This window comes from Clarias gariepinus, chromosome 2, assembly GCF_024256425.1.
Source record: "Clarias gariepinus isolate MV-2021 ecotype Netherlands chromosome 2, CGAR_prim_01v2, whole genome shotgun sequence".
Lineage (NCBI taxonomy): Eukaryota > Metazoa > Chordata > Actinopteri > Siluriformes > Clariidae > Clarias > Clarias gariepinus.
The window spans coordinates 42,232,142-42,254,701 of NC_071101.1; the positions used below are offsets into that span (position 1 = coordinate 42,232,142).

The 22,560-nt window shown below is 38.9% G+C and overlaps 1 protein-coding gene across 1 annotated transcript; it reads left to right on the forward strand.

Moving 5' to 3' along the window:
- Positions 1-221: 221 nt before the first annotated feature.
- Positions 222-22,076, forward strand: moxd1 (monooxygenase, DBH-like 1). The gene is made up of 12 exons (XM_053480916.1): positions 222-576; positions 4,506-4,652; positions 5,078-5,245; positions 6,374-6,457; positions 9,461-9,640; positions 10,173-10,275; positions 13,505-13,671; positions 13,782-13,973; positions 15,416-15,475; positions 16,447-16,589; positions 18,723-18,891; positions 20,230-22,076. The coding sequence occupies exons 1-12, from the start codon at positions 292-294 to the stop codon at positions 20,383-20,385; spliced, it is 1,854 nt and encodes a 617-aa protein (XP_053336891.1). The 5' UTR covers positions 222-291; the 3' UTR covers positions 20,386-22,076.
- Positions 22,077-22,560: the final 484 nt, after the last annotated feature.

Here is a 22,560-nt window from a genome sequence, read left to right on the forward strand (position 1 = left end):
TTTTTCTGGTGAAACTGGCATGCCTTTGTATTTTTCATCATTTTATGTCAAAAGTTCTTTTTAAAAAAATCCTCAAAAATAAGGGAAGAAAGGGTGTGGTGAATAACCGTGATGATTCAGGCCTGGTGTGAGGGTAAGGTCAGGACACAGGAGTACTGTATATAACACCCCAGTGCTTATGCACCCTTTGGCCTTCCATACACCACACTGTGCCGGGGGGGGAAAAAAACTCGGCGCGCTCGCGCTCGCAGCCGGACGCCGCGAGTTTCCAAAACTCTCGAGCGCAGACACATGTCGTTCCGCTGCAGCAGCATGTCGCACCCCGCTCTCGCGAGCACCTTGCTGCTGTTTGCCGCCAGCCTCGCGCGCTCCCAGGCGCCCGACTACCAGCACGCGGCCGCTTTGGACGCGCGCGGCAGATACGCGATGAGGTGGAGGAGTGACGGGACGAGCATCGCGGTGGAGCTCGAGGCGGAGACCACAGGGTACGTCGGGTTCGGCTTCTCTCCGAACGGCGCCATGGCCTCATCAGATCTCATCTTTGGAGGGATTGCAGACGGGAAACCTTACTTGCACGTGAGCTCCAATAATAATAATAATAATAATAATCAATAATAACAATAATAATAACACTATATAACAGTTACACTAACTTTCCTCCTCATACTCAACTCACTGCATGCACTTGTTGAATGAACTTGTTCAAATTATATATTTTGAAATTTAAATTTGTTTCATTTTTTTAACTTTCAAGTGTCTTATTCTAACATTTTATCTAAAAATGCAGAAGTCTTGAAGTGAAAAAAGTTGAAAAGTTTTCTTGCAAATTTTTGCAAAAGTTCAAGTGAAATATAAAACATGCATTACAAAATAAGAACAGAGAGAAAAATATATATGAATAGACAGATAGATGTTATTAAGATATACAGCTATTATTAAGATAAGATACAATGAGATACAATGAGCATAATCTTTATTAATATTGAGGGAAATTGCAGTTCTGCAGCACAAGTACTTAGGCATGGGACGCAACCATAAAAAAAAAAGAAATAGTGTATTAGGATACAATATTTATAAAAGAAGATGCAGCAAATACTATTTCTAGTATTTTAAAAAAGGATACAATAAAATAAGATGCAATATTATTATTATTCCATCCATCCATCCATCCATCTAGGAACCATAGTCCAACTGGCGGCCAATGGTGACCATTGTATTTATTTCCATCATTTACTTGTGGTAGAACCTGCAGTCAACATTCATGCACGCATTTACAATCTACGGGCAATTTGGGAACACCAGTTAGTCTAATCTGCATGTCTTTGGACTGTGGGAGGAAACCGGAGTACCAGGAGGAAACTCACCAAGCACGGGGAGAGCATGCAAACTCCACGCACACAGACCTCGAGGTGAATCGAAACCAGACCCTCGAGGTTCGAAGCGACAGTACTTACCCCTAAGCCATTATTTTTATTATTAGTAGTAGTAGGAGTAGTAAAAAAAAAAAATTATAATTATAAGAAGAAGAAGAAACTTTAGATATAATGATGATGATTAATAACACTAATAATCGCTCTATCTATCTATCTATCTATCTATCTATCTATCTATCTATCTATAAAACAAACACTGTTTGTTTTGTTTAATAGGTAGCTCAATACAGTAATGTAATCAAACCCTGTCGAATTATAAAATGTCAGATATTTATATACAACTTTAGTACTTTTAAACTAGTATAAGGTGTTTCGAGAATGCATATATACTGTGTATGAATGAGAGTAGTTCACCAATTCCCAAGGACAGTGTGTAAATGTTAAATTAATACAAAATAAACACACTTTAGTGATTATTCTGGATGTCAGCATACAGTGGTTACACAATGAAAAGCAATTCATAAGAATTTATAGGCTCTCCGGTGATGAAATGTTTTTCAGGATCTCGTGAATAAATATACAGAAAGTAAGAAACAGATCTGTTAGCTGAGCATCAAAGCAGAGAGGGGAGTGTCGGCACCGCTCCAAGCTAAACTGGTTTTTTAAATAGTGCTCGTCTACTCTGTGTTGTTTTATTTTAATCTGCATTCAATAATATCCATCAAATTCATGTTTCATTTACGTCAAGGTAAGAGAGATTGAATTTTCTTCCAGGCAGGTTGGAACATGCCAGGGTCAGTCATAGAGTACACATAGAGTACAGGGTGGCCCAAAGCTATTCTAGCTACCACAATAGAAATTTAGAAATGTTTCTTTTCTGACCAAAGACGGCTTTGAGACCTAAGAATAGTACGCAAAATAAAGTTAACACAACATGACTTTGTTTCTTAGGGGTCGTCTGAAGTCAGTAGTTTATCAGAATTGATGCCAAACTATCATTGGAACGAATGAAAAAAAACATGCATTTAACGACATCAGACACTATGGTATTTTCTGTAACTGTGCATAGTTACAAATTTTTGTGATGCATTTCTTATTTCTCATTAGTTAACATTAAAGCTTTTTCCTTCCTCATTTATTTTTATTCTTGCAACGTTTAACATCACTTAGTTATATTAAACATTAAAGATTTACCATAATTTGATTTTGTTTGTTAGCTACTGTAACATTAGAACTGCCAAACACTTACTATCCAAATCCGTTACCATCATTCAGTTTTGTTAGTTAGCCAATGTTAAAACTTTTATTGTCACTCATTTTTCTTTTGTTAGCTATCATTAGAACTTCCTTAAGCACTCATTAGCTAGCAATTAAACATTCAGTATAACTTTTTTAGTTTTTTAGTGCAGAACCTTTCATGAATTGTCATTTGATTTGATATAATTAAGGTTATAAGTCTAACAGTTGTTAAAAACATCACTGTTTGCTTTGGTTCTGAGTAGAAACTTTATCCAGTTTAGTGGGTTTCCTGGAAGGCCAGCACAGTGTGTGAAATTACACCCAGTCAAGCTTTTGCCTCCTGGACCAACTTACAGTATAATCAGAACAACCCGGCTGCGGTCGTATCTGCACGCGTTTGCGTTCAAAGTCCACCAAATCTCAGTTGGCTGTGAGAAAGCAGGGTTTCAAGAGTGGTTTCCCGATCTCCCACACTGCGGGAGCATCTCTCGAAGCAACAAGAGGTCTGCGTTTACTTCCACAGCGTCAGAACCATGCTCATGCAGCGTGTGCATTGCTAGTGCTGTTCACTAAGAGTGTATGCAAGTACAAGCCAGATGTTATCCAATGACAACATAAGACATCTGGAATGGGTAGTGACTGTTTAAACAGTATGGACGATATATTTCTTTTGTTTTTGTACCCTTCTTGACAATAGAACTTGTTTATCAAGCTAGACGTAAACACATCGGATCGTGAAAAGTCTGCAAGAAGTGTGCTATTCTGGAAAAATCACGATTTTGATGTTAAATACACACAAATCGAATCAAAGTTTTCGTCAAAGTCATTTCATATTAATTAAGACAAATCAGACTGGCCGAATAAGGGCAAAAGTAATGGCACTCACAGTACATGTACTGTATATGGCAATAATATTAGCTTTCTGTGTGATTTTCCTAAATAAAATATTAGTTTTATGCCCAGGTTCTGAGATATGGCCATTACAAGTTTGTTTACAAGTGCGGCCTCTGAAAACTCCATCTAATTCCTATTTTTAAAATATTTAAATGAGGATTATGTGATTTAATGAGAAAGAAGGAACCCACAGGCTCATTCTGACACCAGGATTTCCCTGCTAGCCCTAAAAATAACTTTACCAGCATCACGGTTTTATAGGGAAAATGAAATCCCTATTCTGCGCTCAATTAAAGATTTGATAAAATCCCTTCTTGACACAACCCTCCCATTTTATCCGAGGTTGGGACCGGTGCTGCATTCAGTGGCTGGGGTTTGGGCGCTGCTTGGGGACTCGAACCCAGGCCTTTCGCATGGCAGGCGAAACACCTACAGTACAGTACCACTGAGCCACCAGTGCCCACCCCATATCCCTTCCTAATGCTTTAAAATAAACAGGATGCTCTCAGCAGATTTGTCTTATTACAACTAGTTTTAGTTCTTAACATTACTAACAGTTGTATTACTTATCTGTTTTGTCATATTCAATCCTGGTTTAAAAGTCTGTTTTCCTTCATTTTTACACTTATTCTTGCATGCCCCAACTATTGTTTTTGACATGAAAAAAATATATATAAAGCTTGCTCATGAAAGACAACAGCCCCTGGAACTAATCAACTGTGTCTGAATAACAAATGATAAATTCCCATCCTCTTCTTGTTAGAATTTCTATTGCAAACTCATGTTCTCTTGTAGCGAGTTTTCAAAGCTGAAATCGATCAAGAGGTCAGCAAGTACTTCCAAGCCGATTAAAAACTGAAAAACCTTGCATGAGAAGCTTTGATGACTTTTGATGACTTTTATATGCACCGATATTTAATTGCATTCATTGTTTTTAATTGACTGGACTGAAAAGACCAACAGTTGTTTCATATTGCTTTTTTTTTACTCTTTATCCAGGACTACTTTACGGACAGCAAAAGAAAGGTCCATAAAGATCAGGTCCAGAACTACCAGCTGCTGTATGCCAGAGAAAACCACACACACACTGTGCTGGCTTTCAGCAGGAAGCTGCAGACCTGTGACCCTGAAGACAGGGAAATCACGGTGGGTCAGAACTTCAGTGGTGTTTGAAAATATTCATGATTTATTATTTTTTTTCATATAGTGGGATTCCCAACCCAAGATTCAGCTCAACTGAATCTAGAAACCCTGCATGTTTTGTAATATATCCGTTCTCCAAACACTCAAACATCTACTTAAGAAGGTCATGGGTTCAAAATCATGACAAAGAACTCAAGCTAAGATTCTTCTCAAGCTAAGGTTCTAACTCAGTCTTGGATTGAGTTCAAAATCACGCCAAAGACCTCCATGTCAAGACATTGAACTCAATCTCAGCTTAAGCTCAATGTCATAATTTCGAACATGGCATTAGCCTCAAGCTAAGATTTTATGTTAAAATAAAGGCTAAGCTACTTAGTCCTGATCTGGTTGGTTCATGCTGTAATTGTTCATATCTTGTGCCCATGCAGGGTAGCACAATGCGGGTGATCTGGGCATTTCATGAAGAAGATGTTGGACCGTCAGGGCCGGTGTACCATGGAGTAAACAGAGGGAGGAAAAGTTTACGTCTCCTGAACCCTGTGACCAGCAGGAGCGTTCCTCGTGGAACAGCCAGCTTCGACTTACGCCTCGTTAACGTGAGTCGAGTGAAGAACAGCTCAAATTTGCTTCTTGCATGTGTTACAGTATGTTTGAAATATAGTTCACCCAGAAACATGTATTTTTTATATATAGTATTGCAGAATTATTCTCCACAAGAAAGGAGCAAAGTTCAAATAAATAATTGAAAGCCCAATAATTGTATATTTTCATGTTTATGCAAACATTCAACCACAACTGTTTGAGTATGTCGTTACAGTACAAATGAATCCTGCATCGTACTTGTTAGGTATATGAAATGTAATTGCATTTCATGGAAATTTGAATACTTACTCACTCACAATCACTCATCACACACTCACATGCTCACTTGTTTGGCAATTTAGGAAAAGCCAATAAGCCTCACCTGCATGTCTTTGGACGGTGGGAGGAAACCAAAGTAGCCCACCAAGCACGGGGATAACATGCAAACTCCATGCACACGCAGGCGGGAATCGAACCCGGACCCTGGAGGTGCAAAGCGACAGTGCTGGATACGCGTCACTTATTTTCATAATACAGGAATTGTAGCAAGTAACCAGTCAGCGCCGCTGTCATAGGAAACGAGTGAACACCTTTTGAACAATTAGGTTCAAGAAATCAACCTTGCTAATTACAAGGGTTGTTCAAGTCAAACCGGGACTTGATATTAAATTGGTGGTGAATAAAGGCGATTGACAGTCAAAGAAACCTTCATGCACAGTACGGTGAAGAGAGTCTTAGCCACAGTGAATGGTGCAAACGTCAGGTGGCTCGGTGCCCACTGCAGTCGTTCCCAAGAACGTTCACAGAGTGGAATGCCTGATCCTTGAAAATTGTCGGATAACTTGTCGCCCACTTGTTTTAAGAGATGCCTCTGTCTGTGGGAACAGTACACACAATCATTCACAAACATCACTTGTACGCTACAAGAACGTAGCTGAGAGATATTGCCACATCCCCCGTACAGTCCTGACCTCACTCAAGTCATTTCCATATGATTTTACTCTCATAACTGTGTTCTGCACAATAAAAGTCCCTCTTTGATTTGAACTAAATTAAATGTAGTGTAAGGTGCGGCTTTACATGTATTTTGCTATTTATTATGATTACACTTCTTATCCTCCTTTATTTTCCCCCTAAGACAGGTCCGGGTTCCTCATAAGGACACAACTTACTGGTGTCAGATGTATAAAATCCCGGAGGTGAAGACAAAGCATCATGTAATCAAAGTGAGTATGTTAGTTTTCAGGCTTATGATTCCTTTACCTCAAAATGAAAAGGTTTGTTTGTCTTTCCTCTCAATTTTCAATTATTTCTCTCTTCCTTTAAGAACAGAACAGCTCTTTCATCCAGAGTTAATGCCTGATATTCATGAAACACTTCTTCACTAAACAGCACTAAAAGAAAAAGATCTGATTTACGAGCTTTCTGTAATCTCTTCCTTTTACACCCTGTTCTTTATGTGTCTTCTATAGCTCACCTGCTTATTATACTTTCGAAAGCTGCAATTTTTTTTTTTGTCCCTGGGACACACCTGGCTATCCATTATCATTAAACAGGCTTATTCAAATCAAAACAAGCATTACACCGCATCAGAAAAAGGCAAACAAAAAAATAACAAAAATAGAAAAAAATAGGCATCTTAATTTCTATTTCATACTGTAAAAAAAAAAAAAAAAAAAGTTGAACTTTAACAGCTAAAAATGGGTCGTTTTCATCTGACCACAGAACACCAGGACTGTGTACTCCCAAAGCAAGCAAGAAAGAGAAAATGCAGCTGGGATTTAGTACAGCAGCAGGCTGTAAATGTGTGTGCGTGTGTGTGTGTGTGTGTGTGTGTGTGTGCGTGTGTCTTTTCCACCCGTTTGTGGTGCCCCACACAGATGTACGATGGCCGGCTTGATGGAAGTGGAAATTCCCGGCCACAATGCGCTCACTGTCTATATTCAGATCATTCTGTTATTGTATGCATTTCAAGTCTAGTAAAGAATCCAGCAAATTTGTATGAGTAATATAATTGGATTTTTATATTATTTTAATCAGGTGTATACTATAAATGGGCTAGCAGGGCCAATCCCTCATCCGCCTCTTTATTTTTTAAATATAACTTGGGCATCAATATAAAGTATATACAATTAAATAATTAACTGCAAACACATTGACTGCACAGTGGCTTCGTGGTTAGAACTGTCACCTTGCACCTTCAGGTTCAGGGTTCAATTCCCACCTCGTGCATGTGGTTTGCATGTTTTTCCCGTCCTTGGTGGGTTTCCTCGTGAGTGCGTCTAAACACATTTTTAAAGCTGGATAACTTTGGAATTCAAGCCTCACCTACAGCACCACTGATGGTAAGAGAACTCAAATACACCAATTGGTACAAGGGGTAAAAGCGTGCATAGTTTTCATTACAAGCCATGCATTTGCACCATTGTTGAAGCCAACCCAAATCTCCTGTGTCAAAGTTGAGGTTCTCCCACTGCATAGTTTGTCTTGAATGCTGTTTTCCCCCCTTTTTCTTAAACTTCCGTGTTGATCTGTGCACATTGCTTTTCAATGGTGTCATCTCAATAAACATTCTGTGTTACGGTGGGAGACCATCAACTGACTCAAGAGCTGGGTTCAACGATAGTGCAAGTGCTTGGCCTTTAATGAAGACTTTATTGGGTAGTTTCTTTGTGTAAAGGAAAAGTTACCCTACCATCGTATGCAATTTATATGACTTGTGTCATATCAATCAATTAATCATTTATTTATATAGCACTTGTTAACAACTTCAAGATGAGCAAAGCGCATACATAACAGATGGAGAAGGCAAACAAAAAGAAAATTATAAAATCAACACAAACTGTTAAAACAAACAAACCAAAAAAAATTGCATGCAATCTTTTCATTTAATAAAAAAAATGAATAATTAAAAATTAGATAAAACAAAATATTAAGAGCAGCGAGCAAAAGATTAGGCATATAGATCAACATATAATTAAAACAAAGTATTACGAAATGAAAACAGAATATAGATCTACAAGAATTAAACAGAATATTATTATAATTCAAAGAAACATATTATCTACCTACTACAGTATATACTAAAAGCCAGATAGATATCTTCATATGACCTCATCATCATCAATCATCATTTAAAGATCACCAAAAATATGAGAAAAACCTAAATGGCATGGACAATGAATACCATGTCCATTTTGGGGTCGTCCGCCCAAGAAGTTATACCATGTACCGTTCAAATCAAACCAGGATTTTCGATTGTAAATAACAGAACACAGACCTGGTGTTCCAGAGAGGCCAGCATTTCAGACGTGAAGCAGGCAGACCGATCATGGCTTTGGCGTACTGAGAAAACTTTCCACCTTGATAGTATCCAAGCACTAGTACAGTAAAACACTGGGATGTCAAGTGTCCCGGTTTGACTTGAACACGCCTCATATGTATTATAGAGCATTTGATCTTTTACAGTTGTTAAAATTCATAGCTAAGTCTTGAAATTTGGCATAACTCCACCACTATACTAAACAACAACTCAACATATCAAATGCAGCGATCACATCAAATTAATCAACACCAAGTAATTTGGGCATTAAGAGCCGGACGAAATGTCTTGGATGGATACAAGCTGTTTCTTTGATGTGTATTTCTTTCATAAGAATCCAGTTGTTTAAAGCCACAAACTGAAATGTTTTTCCTGTGTGTAAATAAGATGAAAAGAAGAGACAAGAAAGAAAGAGAAACGCTTGCATATTTATTCGGCCACTGTTTGGCCTTGAGTCACGCAGCTCTGTATGGTAACCCTCAGGAAAGAAACACAGATCCTCCGGTTGAGAAATGCTTATATTTAGAAGTCCTGCTGCAACAGAAAAGAAACCCTACTGTGTGGGGGAGACTCGGTCCAAAATCCCTTATCCCAGATCCCACACAGCTGGCCTTGTCCTTTCTGAAACATACCAACACACACTCAATTATGTAAAAAGGACTTGAATGTATTATAAAGCGTGCATAGAGACACTGGAGACTCCTTCCACTCATGGTTTTCAATGCTGCTCTTGCAGGAAATGAATGAACCCATCCTAATTCTCCATCCCAGCGATATGAAGAGTTCCTTTCCTTTTTGGGGGGCTACAGTACACAAAAACGAATTCTACTATCCAGTATAACCCAATAAAAGATAATGGGATTCCTTTTGAGACTGGTTTAAAAGTTTGACTTTGGTCCGGTTGCAGATCGAGCCACTGATCCAGAAAGGCCACGAGAATCTGGTCCACCACATCCTGCTCTATCAGTGCGACAGCAACCTGAACGAGAGCGAGCTGGAAGTGGGACACGAGTGCTTCCATCCCAACATGCCCGACTCCTTCATGACATGCCAGGCTGTCATTTTTGCATGGGCTATTGGGGGTGAGGTGAGAATGCCCTGTCTATGTATATTACCCCATAAACGAAATAACATTACACCATAACATACTCTTGCCGGACTGTTTAGATTGTAGAATCAAAATCTTAAAATATTTGTTCATATCACAATGGGGGTTAGCAAACCGTGAGAAGGAATGTTGAGATTTGCACTCAACAGCCAAACAAGTACACCCAATAGACATTTATCCTCCTCCAATGCCTAAAATATTGCCAAAGCACTAACATCTGGGCTAAGCTGGATAATATTAATGTGAAATGTCTTCAAGCACAAACACCTCCTCTTCCTGATTGGCTGAAATAGTGTTATGTGGTTCGGTCTTTTACCGCTTTATTTGTTTCCATTTCCAGAGCCAGCGCTGTGTATGAACACCAGATTTTTTAAATATATTTTTTTAGCCCACCCACACATTAGACAGCTAGCACACCATTTTGGGACATTCACTGAATTTGACAAAAAGTGTATTGTATTAAGAGTAAAAATACTGAATAATCGGAGATGGATTTCTTTTTCTGTTGCAGGGCTTCACTTATCCTCCACATGTGGGAATGTCAATAGGAACAGCAACAGATCCAGTTTATGTGCTGTTGGAGGTTCATTACGACAACGCGGCTTTACAGAGAAGTAGACCACCCTGTTACCACTATACTTTGTTCATGCATCCCTATTGTACCTCAGCATGTCAGTGGTAGAAGACTGGGTTAGTAATAAGCACTGCTGATTAGGACCACTAAGAGAACATGATTGGTCAAATTTCAATTGTTAACGATGGTTCTTGGAACCTTGGTTGGTGGTTAGAGCATGGAGAAAACAAGGTCTCATTAGCAAACCTATGGTGCTTCTATTTTCTAAAATCTCCAAATTTGTTCCATTTCTCGCTTTCTCACCTGGCTGCTCAGTTTCTTCTTTTAAGGATGCGGAGAACGTATGCATGAAGATGGGAAAAATTCTGTCTCAGGGATAAGCATTTCCTGGCCCCACCCCAAAATGACTTAAATATTAGTTCTCATGAGCTCTTGTATCAAAAACAGTATATCAAAGTTTGGAAAGTGGTTTCCTTGAAGCGTGTTTATAAGAATCAAGTCATGTTGTACCACATACTAGAGATATGAATCACAAGGGATCGTCTGATATAGTATTATCACGATATCTTAGTCCCAATTTTATTTGTAGTGTGATTCTGTAAGTATCGTGATTTGATTTTAGATTATTTTACCACAAAGGACTAGAAAAGCTGAGCTGCTTGACAATCACGTCATGAAAGATGATTTTTTTTAAGAGCACCATCTGCAGGATTATAGAGGAACAGCAACATTTTAACCACCTCAAATGTAAACATATATACATTTATATGTATATATATAAATGTATATATGTTTACCCACTTCATATATACCACATACTGTTTTGTGAAAAAAAAATAAAAATCTTTAGGACAATATGGACAATTAATTGAACTAAGAAACAAACAAAAAAAGGTTTCTTTTTTAAAACTCAAAACTCATAGGTTCCCATGCAAAATTCTGTTCTGTTCCTGTGAGCGCAGTTTACCATCCGATCTATTTTTTATTTATTTCCTGGTCACGAGCTGATGGCTGAGGTAAAATCCAGGAAGCACTGAGATTTTTGTACTTCTTAGCTGAAATGTATTTTAAGGATCCTGGAGGGGAAAAAAACCCTGCAGTGTCCTTAATGTTTGTATAGAATTTTAAATGACCTCAGGGAGAACTGGATATATGCCTGCATGGTCTAATTTAGACTCTGTATTCAGGCTAAGGATGTTTTTTAGCTTAGGACTAGAGTAGATTGCTGAAGTAAAGCAACATTTGGATTTTACTGACTGCTGTCACGATCTGGGTGTATTGGCAGGTGTTGAACGCCGTGGGCGGAAGGAGCAGGCATAGAGGCAGAGGGGTGGTGTAATCAAAAAAGAGTCTTTTTAATAATAATTAAACAAAATATAAATAAAGATACAAACAAAGAAACAAACAAACTTAAACGATACTTAACTTTGTGCTGACAGGGGCTCTCTGGTAAGACACAGACAGGGCAAGACACATAACACGCCCTGCGGCGAGACACATAACACGCCCTGCGGCGAGACACATAACACGCCCTGCGGCGAGACACATAACACGCCCTGCGGCGAGACACATAACACGCCCTGCGGCGAGACACATAACACGCCCTGCGGCGAGACACATAACACGCCCTGCGGCGAGACACATAACACGCCCTGCGGCGAGACACATAACACGCCCTGCGGCGAGACACATAACACGCCCTGCGGCGAGACACATAACACGCCCTGCGGCGAGACACATAACACGCCCTGCGGCGAGACACATAACACGCCCTGCGGCGAGACACATAACACGCCCTGCGGCGAGACACATAACACGCCCTGCGGCGAGACACATAACACGCCCTGCGGCGAGACACATAACACGCCCTGCGGCGAGACACATAACACGCCCTGCGGCGAGACACATAACACGCCCTGCGGCGAGACACATAACACGCCCTGCGGCGAGACACATAACACGCCCTGCGGCGAGACACATAACACGCCCTGCGGCGAGACACATAACACGCCCTGCGGCGAGACACATAACACGCCCTGCGGCGAGACACATAACAGGGGGACAAACACATAAGACACAAACGAGGCGTGGAGCTGAAACGGGAGACACTAGAGAGGAACGGGAGACACTAGAGAGGAACGGGAGACACTAGAGAGGAACGGGAGACACTTAAAGACGAGACACACTTAAAGACGAGACGAGAGACCAAGAGAGGGACCGGACGAGGGCTAAAGACATGGCAATCAGCTAGGCATGGCTTTTAGCTAAACATGGTTAAGCTAAGCTTAACCATGGCAGTCAGCTACACATACACCTAGCTAAGCATGTCTTTAGCCCCAACATGCACTAAGCTATACTTACCTAATAGCTAAAACACACTAGGGAATAGGGGCTCAGAAACACAGACAAGGATACCCAGTGGCTAGGCGAGGCAGCCCTCCAAGACTAAGGGAGGCAGCACTCACAAGCTAGTCGTTACTCCCAAGCCAGGAGGGACAGCACTCTAAAACTAGGCACACTGGAACACTAGGGGTAGAGGAAACACAGGACAGCTAGAGACACAAGGGGTTAAGGCTAGAAGCATGCTGGTTACTGTAACACAATATAGATCTTAGCTAAGCACGCTCCTAGCCCCACACACACCTAACTACTTACCTGCTCTAGCTAACCACAAGAACACAGGAGGACAGGACTGAATCAGCTCCACTAACACAGACACACAAAACATACACAGAGACATTGCCGGTAAGAGAGCCCAAGTCAACACAACTAAAATCAAAGTACAAACTAAACATAAAACTAAACAGAACAAAAGCCCACACATGTGACAGTGGTAATACCCAAAAATGCTCGACCCAGTTTCCCAGTCTAAACAGCTATTTATAGATTGGTTGATGGCTACCTCGGTTCAGGTGTGCACTGCATCACCTGACCGAGGTGCCTGCTGGGAAACTGAGTCGGCCAACAAAAACTACAAACTAAAAACAGTGACCTCTAGTGGAGGACCCTTACAACTGCGAAGGAAAAAGGTTACAGGACTTCCAAATGATCATTTATAAGTGGACTGACTAGGAAAACCATATAAACCTTCTAATACAAAGAAATAATTTTTGCTTACATTTGCCAACTCTATACTGGAATGTCCAAGTTTATTCTAAATAAAGCTAATGGAATGAAAAGTGGGCTGAAATGTTGCGCTACTATCAGCAGTATGATATAGTGCTTCGCTCTGTCTGTGTCACACACCTCTATCTCTGTCTTTCATTTAGAAATAGTGGACAGCTCGGGTCTCCGTCTGTTTTACACCCCGAAGCTGCGGAGTTACGATGCAGGGGTGATAGAGACAGGGGTTTGGGTCAGCCTTTACCACATGCTGCCTCCTGGGGTGCAGAACTACATCACCGAGGGCCACTGCATGCAGGAGTGTCTGCAGGAGGTACAGTATGAAACACACTCAAAACCATTCTGTTCTTTTCACCCATACAGTATTTTGTGATCACTTGTGACGCCTGTTCCTGTCTCTGTCTTTCTTCCGTTTTTTCTCAGTCTCTGGAGAATGAGATGCCGGGTGGCATTCAGGTGTTTGCAGTCCTGCTCCATGCTCACCTGGCGGGCAGAGCCATCAGGACCAGGCATTTCCGTCAACAGGTCGAGCTTCCGCCTCTTTCCTCAGACGAGCACTTCGACTTCAACTTCCAGGAGTTTCAGCCGCTGAACCCTGAGCGGCAGCTTTTGCCTGTTGGTATTCTGATTTGCTCATGTGGTATATTAACCTTCTTAATTAAGGGCAAATATTATTGAAGTACAAGTACTCATGAATTTATTTATGCACTTGAGTTAAAGTACAAAAGCTTTCACCATTAAGTATCAAAAGTACAGGTCTTGTATTAGCTCACAGTATGCTTTTCCATAATAAAAAATATGAAAAATCTCTTTCTCTCTCTCTCTCTATCTCTTTATCTCTCTGCGTGTACTACTGCACATGATTGAAGTAGATAATTACATAGTTATAATTTACACCAGTGTTTTATTATTACCTACGTAATCTCCATTTTTACTGCATTTTAATAGCACAATTGATTGTCTGGAAACTGAAACATGTCAACTGAACTTTTTTTCTTGTTAGCTCGATTCGTTGCCCTGCAATGCGCTCCTTCAATCTTAGAAAAACAGCTCACCACCCTCCATCCAATGACCCCCTCCTTCTCTCACCTTCTCCATTGTTCATGGCTTTTCAGACAGGGTGGATCCTTTGACCTTGAACGACTCAAATATGAGGAACTTACCAACCAGGTGTGGTCCCTGGGGGGGTGTTGGAAAGAGTTGTTGGTGTTGGGGCACGAGCTGGCACTGTTCCTCCCCCTGAAATATGATTGGCTCCACATACATGGCAAATGCACTGTCACCCTGGCAAACGTCACTGGATCAGAGAGCGGTCAATCAAGCATTGGCTTAGAGTGCCATTACTCACTCATTGGCTTAGGGCGCTGTTAGTCACTCATTGGCTTAGAGCGCCATTACTCACTGCTTGATCTTGGATGGGGAATCTCAGTGATTTTTAAAACAGAGGAGAGAGACACACACCACGACACGTCACACTGTTTATGGTGTGTATACAATCAATTCTAGGTGTTTTTTTTATATATCGCCCTGTTTGTCTGATCATTTTCGCGTGACTGATCAAGACTGCAGAATAGAGACGACTTAGCAGCAGTGCACACCAACACATAAATAGTAAATAGATACAGTAAATGTTACTTCATCAGTTGTTTTTATGCATAAATGTGCAAAAATATTTTGTAAATGAGTTTTAGGCTCTTGTGGCAGTATTAGAGCGCAGGACATTGCTCAAGATTTTGGAAATCATGCTTAATGCTTTCTAAGCAATTATGCATTTCTAATATAATTTGATTTCCCTGACTGGTTCCTGGCCCACCATGTACAAAATACACGGTGCACTTACAAAATCCTAGAATCGCCCCTGTTACCTCAGACCAGTTTTGCTCAGACTGAAGAAGCTACCTGGATACGTAGTGAAATGTATCTGCATAACAAGAAAAAAGTCCAGTTGAGATGACTTAACTTCCAGATAACCTCACCTGGATGACTGAGAATCGTCACAGACATACAGTATATCAATATGGTTTTGTTGATAGTGTTTTTTTTTTTACTGCTTCCAGGGGGACTCGTTAATCACTGAATGCATATATAACACTAAAAGCCGGACGAATATGACATGGGTAAGCTTACTGACTTGCATTCCACTTGATTTTAGACCAACTATCATCTATTGTTGTAGTGGCTTCTCTGTTAGCGGTTATATCCGAAACACTTATGGGCAATAATATGCATGTTGTCACGTTTTTTTTCTTTCTCTTTTTTCCATTCTTTTCTCTGTCAGATATGCCTGTGAGCAAACACTGTGTGTAATTAGGTGTAATAAACAGAACAAATGAGGACAATTGGCTATAAATCAAACAAATTGGTTGTAAATTAGCTGAATCACATGTCATTGTATTATTGGGATTAAAATTAAGCAAATTACCGTGTTATGTTTTGTACAAATGCACAATTAACCTTCATTTTTTTTCAGAATCATAGGAAGTATCTCGCTATTAATCTAGTTTTTTAGTGACCACATACTTTTATTTTTTTATATGTTTCTATTTATTATTAATACAGCATGGTCTTTTTATAATCACTGTTGGCCTCCATGGACAATTATATATTTATACTACATCACTTAATTATTATTTTTTTAAGCAAAAAGACGCAAACCCAAACTCTGCAGCAAATTATTATTATCATTATTATCATATATATATATATATATATATATATATATATATATATATTAATAGGTAATTTCATTATATTTAAATAACTTAATGAATAAAATAATAATTGCTTTCCATTATTAACACCTCAAAACTTATCTAACTCATTGTGCCATAATTGGTTCATTCGAACTCAATATAAAATTAAGATCTGTCATAAGAAATACTGTTAAAAATAACTGTAATAAACCCTTGTTCTATGAGCTCTCATGTGTGATTAGACCCCATTTGCATTCAGCTGTATGTTTGTATCCCTAAAACCAGTCTGAGCATTTAGATTACACAAACTACTTACATTAACAGAGCACTCTTTGGCTGATACGGGGGATATTATACGTTTGTTGCATATTTGTAAGGAATTTGTCTTTCTACAGGGTGGCTTGAGCACCAGGGATGAAATGTGCCTGTCGTACCTGCTGTACTACCCTCGAATCAACTTGACCAGGTGCGAGAGCCTTCCTGAGATCACCGGCCAGCTCCAATTCATCGGAGTCAGAGAAATTCATAGTCCTTTTACGTAAGTAGATAAAAAAAGTACCCTTTGTGGTGCCCTTCCAGTACAGAACATGCTGTGACAAAACACCATGAAGTGGCCGTCCAATGGGTAACATGTAATGCAGTGCCCCAAAGGGTTTTCATATACAGTATGTAAGGAACATTGCTACTTTACCTGTGAGAAGATAGTATAACCGGAGTGGGCAGTACCCTTTAGTTTACACTTCTTGTAGGAATATAAGATGAATGTTTGATGAATGAAGAAATTAACATTGTATTTAAATACTGTAATTCCAAGAGAACAAAATATCAAAGATGTTAGAACATGAAGAAGAGCCCTCAAGGGTGAAAAAGTATTGCCGTGCCTTTTAGGATAACCCAACCTGTCAAAGGCATATAAGTCTTACTTTGTTTGACTTAAGAACAAATTGGACTTACGAATGTGCTCCCAGAATGGAATTCGTTTGTAAGTCGGGAACTATCTGTATTACGGTGCCCTACGTGCGAGGAGACATGTTGAAGTTCCCTAATGAATGCCCTTACAGTGGAGAAATATTAGATGCTTTTAATTATAACGAACCTTTGAACAGATGCGATGATGTACCGGGTAGGTGCTCCTATGTGCAATTTTTGTTGTTGTTTTTTTACTCGTGCCCCTGAGGCAGTCTGTGTCTCTGTTATAGTGGTTTGAAAGCAGCTTTCCAACATTAATTAAGCTTGCACATGTTGAGGTTTGTGTTGGCTACAGATGCTTTTACAAATACAAATTCCACAACTCGCTCTATTATTAACCGTTTTTATTACTCTTAAATGTGTGTTCCTGGAGTCGGTAAGATGGATCACTTTTGTCTTGCGTTTTGTATTTACATATTTACAATATGTTCTATACACATCCTATTGCGTCTGCACTTACTGTATGCTGTCATGTGCAAGAAGGGAAAGATTGTTCCCGATGTGCCTTTGTAGTAAAAGACGACACTCTTGTAAAATTTGTTTTGCGTCTGGTGCCTATAAACGCACAAAAGGCAGAAAATCAGATGGGAGTACTGAAGTTACGAAGCTGAAACAGACGAGTCAGACTAATCAGGTAGTATAATAGTAAGTACACCTTAATACACAGTTATATAGATACTAATCACTAATGACTGAAAAAGGAAAACCATTGCTTTAGACAATCAGTGTGTGCATGTGAGGGAGCATGTGCGTGTGTGTGTGTGTGTGTGTGTGTGTGTGTGTGTGTGTGCAGGACTGCACGAGTAGTAGGGGGCTTTGAAATGGAAACCATCTGACAGGCCCCGCTGTGTTTACTTCCTCCTTCTACTGCCATGAGATGCTTTGTGCAGTACAGAAGGGTATTTTCAAGTCTTTAACCAGGCAGTGCTTCACAGATGTAGAACTTTACATCCCAAACAGCCACATCTTCCCCCTCCTCACACATGCACACTCACCCACACATTGCATTTAATGAGCTTAACTATTACTGTATATAGAGTGAGGAAAAAAAACTTTTACCTTAAGAAGAAGTTTGTTTACTTCTGTAAAAACATACATATATAACAACACTTTTTTTATTTTTTATTGACGCCGAGCGTCACGTCATCACAACTGAGCCAACGGTTTTTCTCTCTCTTGCGGAATTGTGGGTAATCGTCTCCCCTGCTGGGTCCTAGTGCGGGTCTCTTACTGGTATAATCAGCATCCGTGCACGTGTTTACTATAACACTGTGACCACGTGTAAAACATATTTTATTGTATGTTTGTATGTGTGTGTACAGAGCGAATGTACTGTTTATTATAACACACTTGTGTACGCGCGTGTAAAGCAAAAGAAAGTCTCATTAGAGGTTACGTCTTTGGACACCGTTCCCCTTCACACACACCCCTCCTTTCGCCTTCACACACACACAAACCCACCCCCTCCTCCACTCCCCTTTACACACACACACACACACACTCTGCTCTACACAGAAACACTGCTCTATCGCGATTCTTTTTAAAGGTAAAGTGCGGGTTAATTTTTTTTTCACTTTACAGCAGTGATTCTGTTAGCGTGCGTTCATGCGAGAGTTATTAGTGAAAAAGTTAGTTCCTTGCTAATTTTACCCCACAAGAAACCCATTAACAGGCAGTGGGTAAACTGGCCGTTTCTCTGCAGGGTATGGCCTTTTCTTATCAAAAGTCCGAAGAAATACAGCAACCTTTCCTTTACCGAAGCCATGGACAAGTTCAGATGGACGAAGAAGCGAGGAAAGGACTTCAACGAAGTTGTGCTAAATCTTCCAATCAACGTGCGCTGCTCCAAGCTGGGTTATGATGAGTGGTTGGTAAGTGGGAAAAAAACAAAAAAACAAATGGGAGATTCTTTGTTAACCATATGCTTTTGTTCTGTTTTAATAGTTCAGTACGATTGTGTTTCTTTAACCAAGGACATCTTTTGCCCAAGCTGTGGTTGTCTTTATAGTCACTTTTGACACAAGAGAAATGCAAATGCAAATTATGGTGCACAAATTTGTAGTTGAATTGAAAGAGAGAGAGAGAGTGGGAGTGAGAGACAGTAATTAAACGAATAAATAAATAGTCGTCCTTATTTTTATTTATTGCATAAATGTATTGAAATAGAGCTATTAATGTATTAATAGTCCACCTTATTTAGTTTGTTTGCCAGTTTTTTAATTATATTACACACATTGTAATACATACAAGAAAATACATAAAAAAAAATAAATGAACAAGGAAGCACGAAAAGGAAATACCAGACCCAATTTGTTTGTTTAAATGTGCTTTATTTATTATCTAAAACATAAGTAAATTAAAATACATTATTATAAATAATAATTAATATATTAAAATTAATATTTTAATGTGTTTTTATTTATTATATTTCATACTATATTTATGATTATTTTTTTATGTAAATGATAAAAAATACAGTAGAATAAATAAATACATAAATATTGGGCCCTAGATGTTCATATATGCATTTTTATTAATCATGTAAAAGACATTGTAATAAATACATAAATAGGAAAACTAAGAAATAAATAATTGGTGGGCTGTATTTAGTTCCTTGTTTGCTTATACAGTATATAGATATACATATATTTGTTATATACGTTTTATATATATATATATATATATATATATATATATATATATATATATATATATATATAACATACATTTATTATATACATTTTTTGTATAATATGACACATATAATACAATTGTATATATACGTTGTATATATACATTGTATATATAAAACAAAATATTGTATATATATACACGGCGCAGTGGTGTAGTGATTAGCACTGTTGCCTTGCATCTCCAGGGTTTGAATCCCGGCCACCCATAATTGTTGGGTTTCCTTCCTCAGTCCAATAGTGGATAAAGTGGTATAGATGATGTGTGTGTTAGTGAAACACAAACTACATTTTAGAAATTGAGAAGATTTAAAAATTATAAAAGTTGAGATACACCTCCTGAGATATTCATGCCGTCCTAGCACCCCCCAGTGGTCGTCCCACTTTAAGAACTGCTATGATCCTTGTGTGATTTCTGGCTGAACGTTCATATGAGGAGCACAGCTGCCACACACATGGACATAGTTGTGTAAAATTTATGATCCCGAAGCTGACGTCTCTTCCGTTCCCTCTCCTCAGGTCCAGGGCACGATCGTGCCTCCTCCTAAGCTGAAATCAGTTCGACCGACTGCCAAAAGTGTGTGTGCGAGCTCGGCAACTCCAGGTCATCACATACTCTCTGGACTTATTGTCGCAGTTATATCTTTACTGTTCCTTCTCAATGCCCAGTGCTGACTCCATGTGAACGGGAAGACGTGAAGTCTAGACATAACAACCTGCACTGATCCAAAGCACGGGGCGACAGCAGAAGGATGAATTTGTGCACTGATGGAGATGATTAGTCTGGAGGAAGAATCAGCAAACATCCAACAAACCTAAACAAATTATCATGTACTATACACTTTTTAACCAAATGTCTATAATATTTAAAATTCTGTCTTTTTACCTGAGATTTATAAAGATTCGTACAATAAAAAATATATATACATCTAGTCAAAAAACTTTCTCAAACAACTCATTAAAAAGCTTTTTACATATAGAAAAACTGAAATATCTTAGTATAAATTAGATTATATGTGAATATATATTTTATTTTATTAATAATTTTTATGCTGAAATCTGTCTTTGACTTAAAGTTCATGTGAGCAAAACATTTTTCAGTATCCTGTATGCAGGACATTTATCTTACAACCAATAACAAAGTGCTTCAGAAGAGTTCTGATATTACCTCGAAGCAGTGCATCATGGGATTGTCACTTTTTCAGACTTTCAGACGTGATTGTGACTGACGTTTATGGTGATGTCGGGAATATGGTGTGGATTGGGATAAACATTGAAGGGCTCAGCTTTGTGTTATTAAGGCATTGTAGCATCTGAGTACAGATTTGAGCATGGAAAATATTGAAGTCAGTCTGGTTGTTATAAATGTTTCTTGAGTAGAATTTGACCAATGTGGCCGTATACATTTCCATAATAATTATTAATAATTTATATTTTTTTTTACTTGTAATTTTTTTATTTGTTTACTGTTTGTGTTTTTTGTATTCTATCAGCATTAATAATGTTTTGCATTTAAATTTAAACCTCAATTTATTATAATTTTGACATACATACACTGAAATAATGAAGCACTTATTTTAGGGTCCCATAAGGATTTAATATTAAGTAAGTAACAATCTTTTTTTTTTTTTTTTTCAAATACACATTCTGAAATGTTTTATTAATTTTATTTCACAAGCATTTTTCAATGTATGTTGCCAATTGTTTTTGGAATGAGACATTATCAGTTACTAACAAACCCTCTCTTACTGTTCAACTCAATCTTTAAAACCCAAAAACAAATAAATAAATATATCTAAATAGAAAATATCTAACACCATCTGGCCAAATAGATTTAGAAATTTAAAAGCACTGTCGTTGATTATGCATTCATTTTTTTCACATGTAGACTCCTTACTTTTTCCTTATTTTAATACATTCATTTCTTTTTCTGCCTCCACCACACACTTACTGTATTGAACTAGTCATCACTTTTATTATATCATTACTGCAAACAACATCTCAGCAAACTTTCATTGACCTCAACAAACATTAACTTCTGGAGCATGCCTTGGCGCAGCTGGGTTGCTTCGTTACAGTTCTTCCTAAGAGAGCGTTTTCTGTCACCCGGCGAAACTTAGTCCGATAAATTTAATTAGACCACAAATGAGTCATCCTTATTTTACTCCTCCCTTTCTACAAAGACTTCTTTATACGCTATTTGCCCTCCGAAGCATTGTGTGATGTATCACAAATCCTTTTCTAACTGTGCCTCAAAAAGCCCTTATTTTTTTGGCCACAATAGCGGTTTGGGATTTGACCTCGCCGAATTCCTTCGACCACCCACACATGCTGACTGCTCTGTTCTTCACTGATTCTTCCTACAGCCTGCAGAAAATTTTGAGCCTTTGATCATTTTTTCAAATTATTTGGTTGTACAATAAAAAAGAGTTGTCAAAAAACATTTTATTATAAATTACTTAAAGTTAAGCCTTGCTCCTGACTGTTACAAAGCTCTCACATCCTCACAACCTGGCATTATATTATAGATATTGTACAGTATTTATAACTTTAAACTTTAATCAAGCGCTCATATCAAGCACAGGCACATATTGTCACGGAAACACCAGGCTTCACCCTCAAACTTTGTTCCTGATCACCTGAGTTTTGAGCACACACCTGACCCTCATTAGCACCACACTTTATATACACCTCACTTCCCCTCACTCAGCGTCTGACTTCCCATGAGGCTACAGACTCCGTCACGCACCTGGTCATCCTTCCGTGCCGTGTCGTCCATTTCTCCTCGTCTCCTGGTCCCGTTCCTGCCTCCCTTTCCGTGCTCCAGAGTCACTCGTCACTCCACCAGTT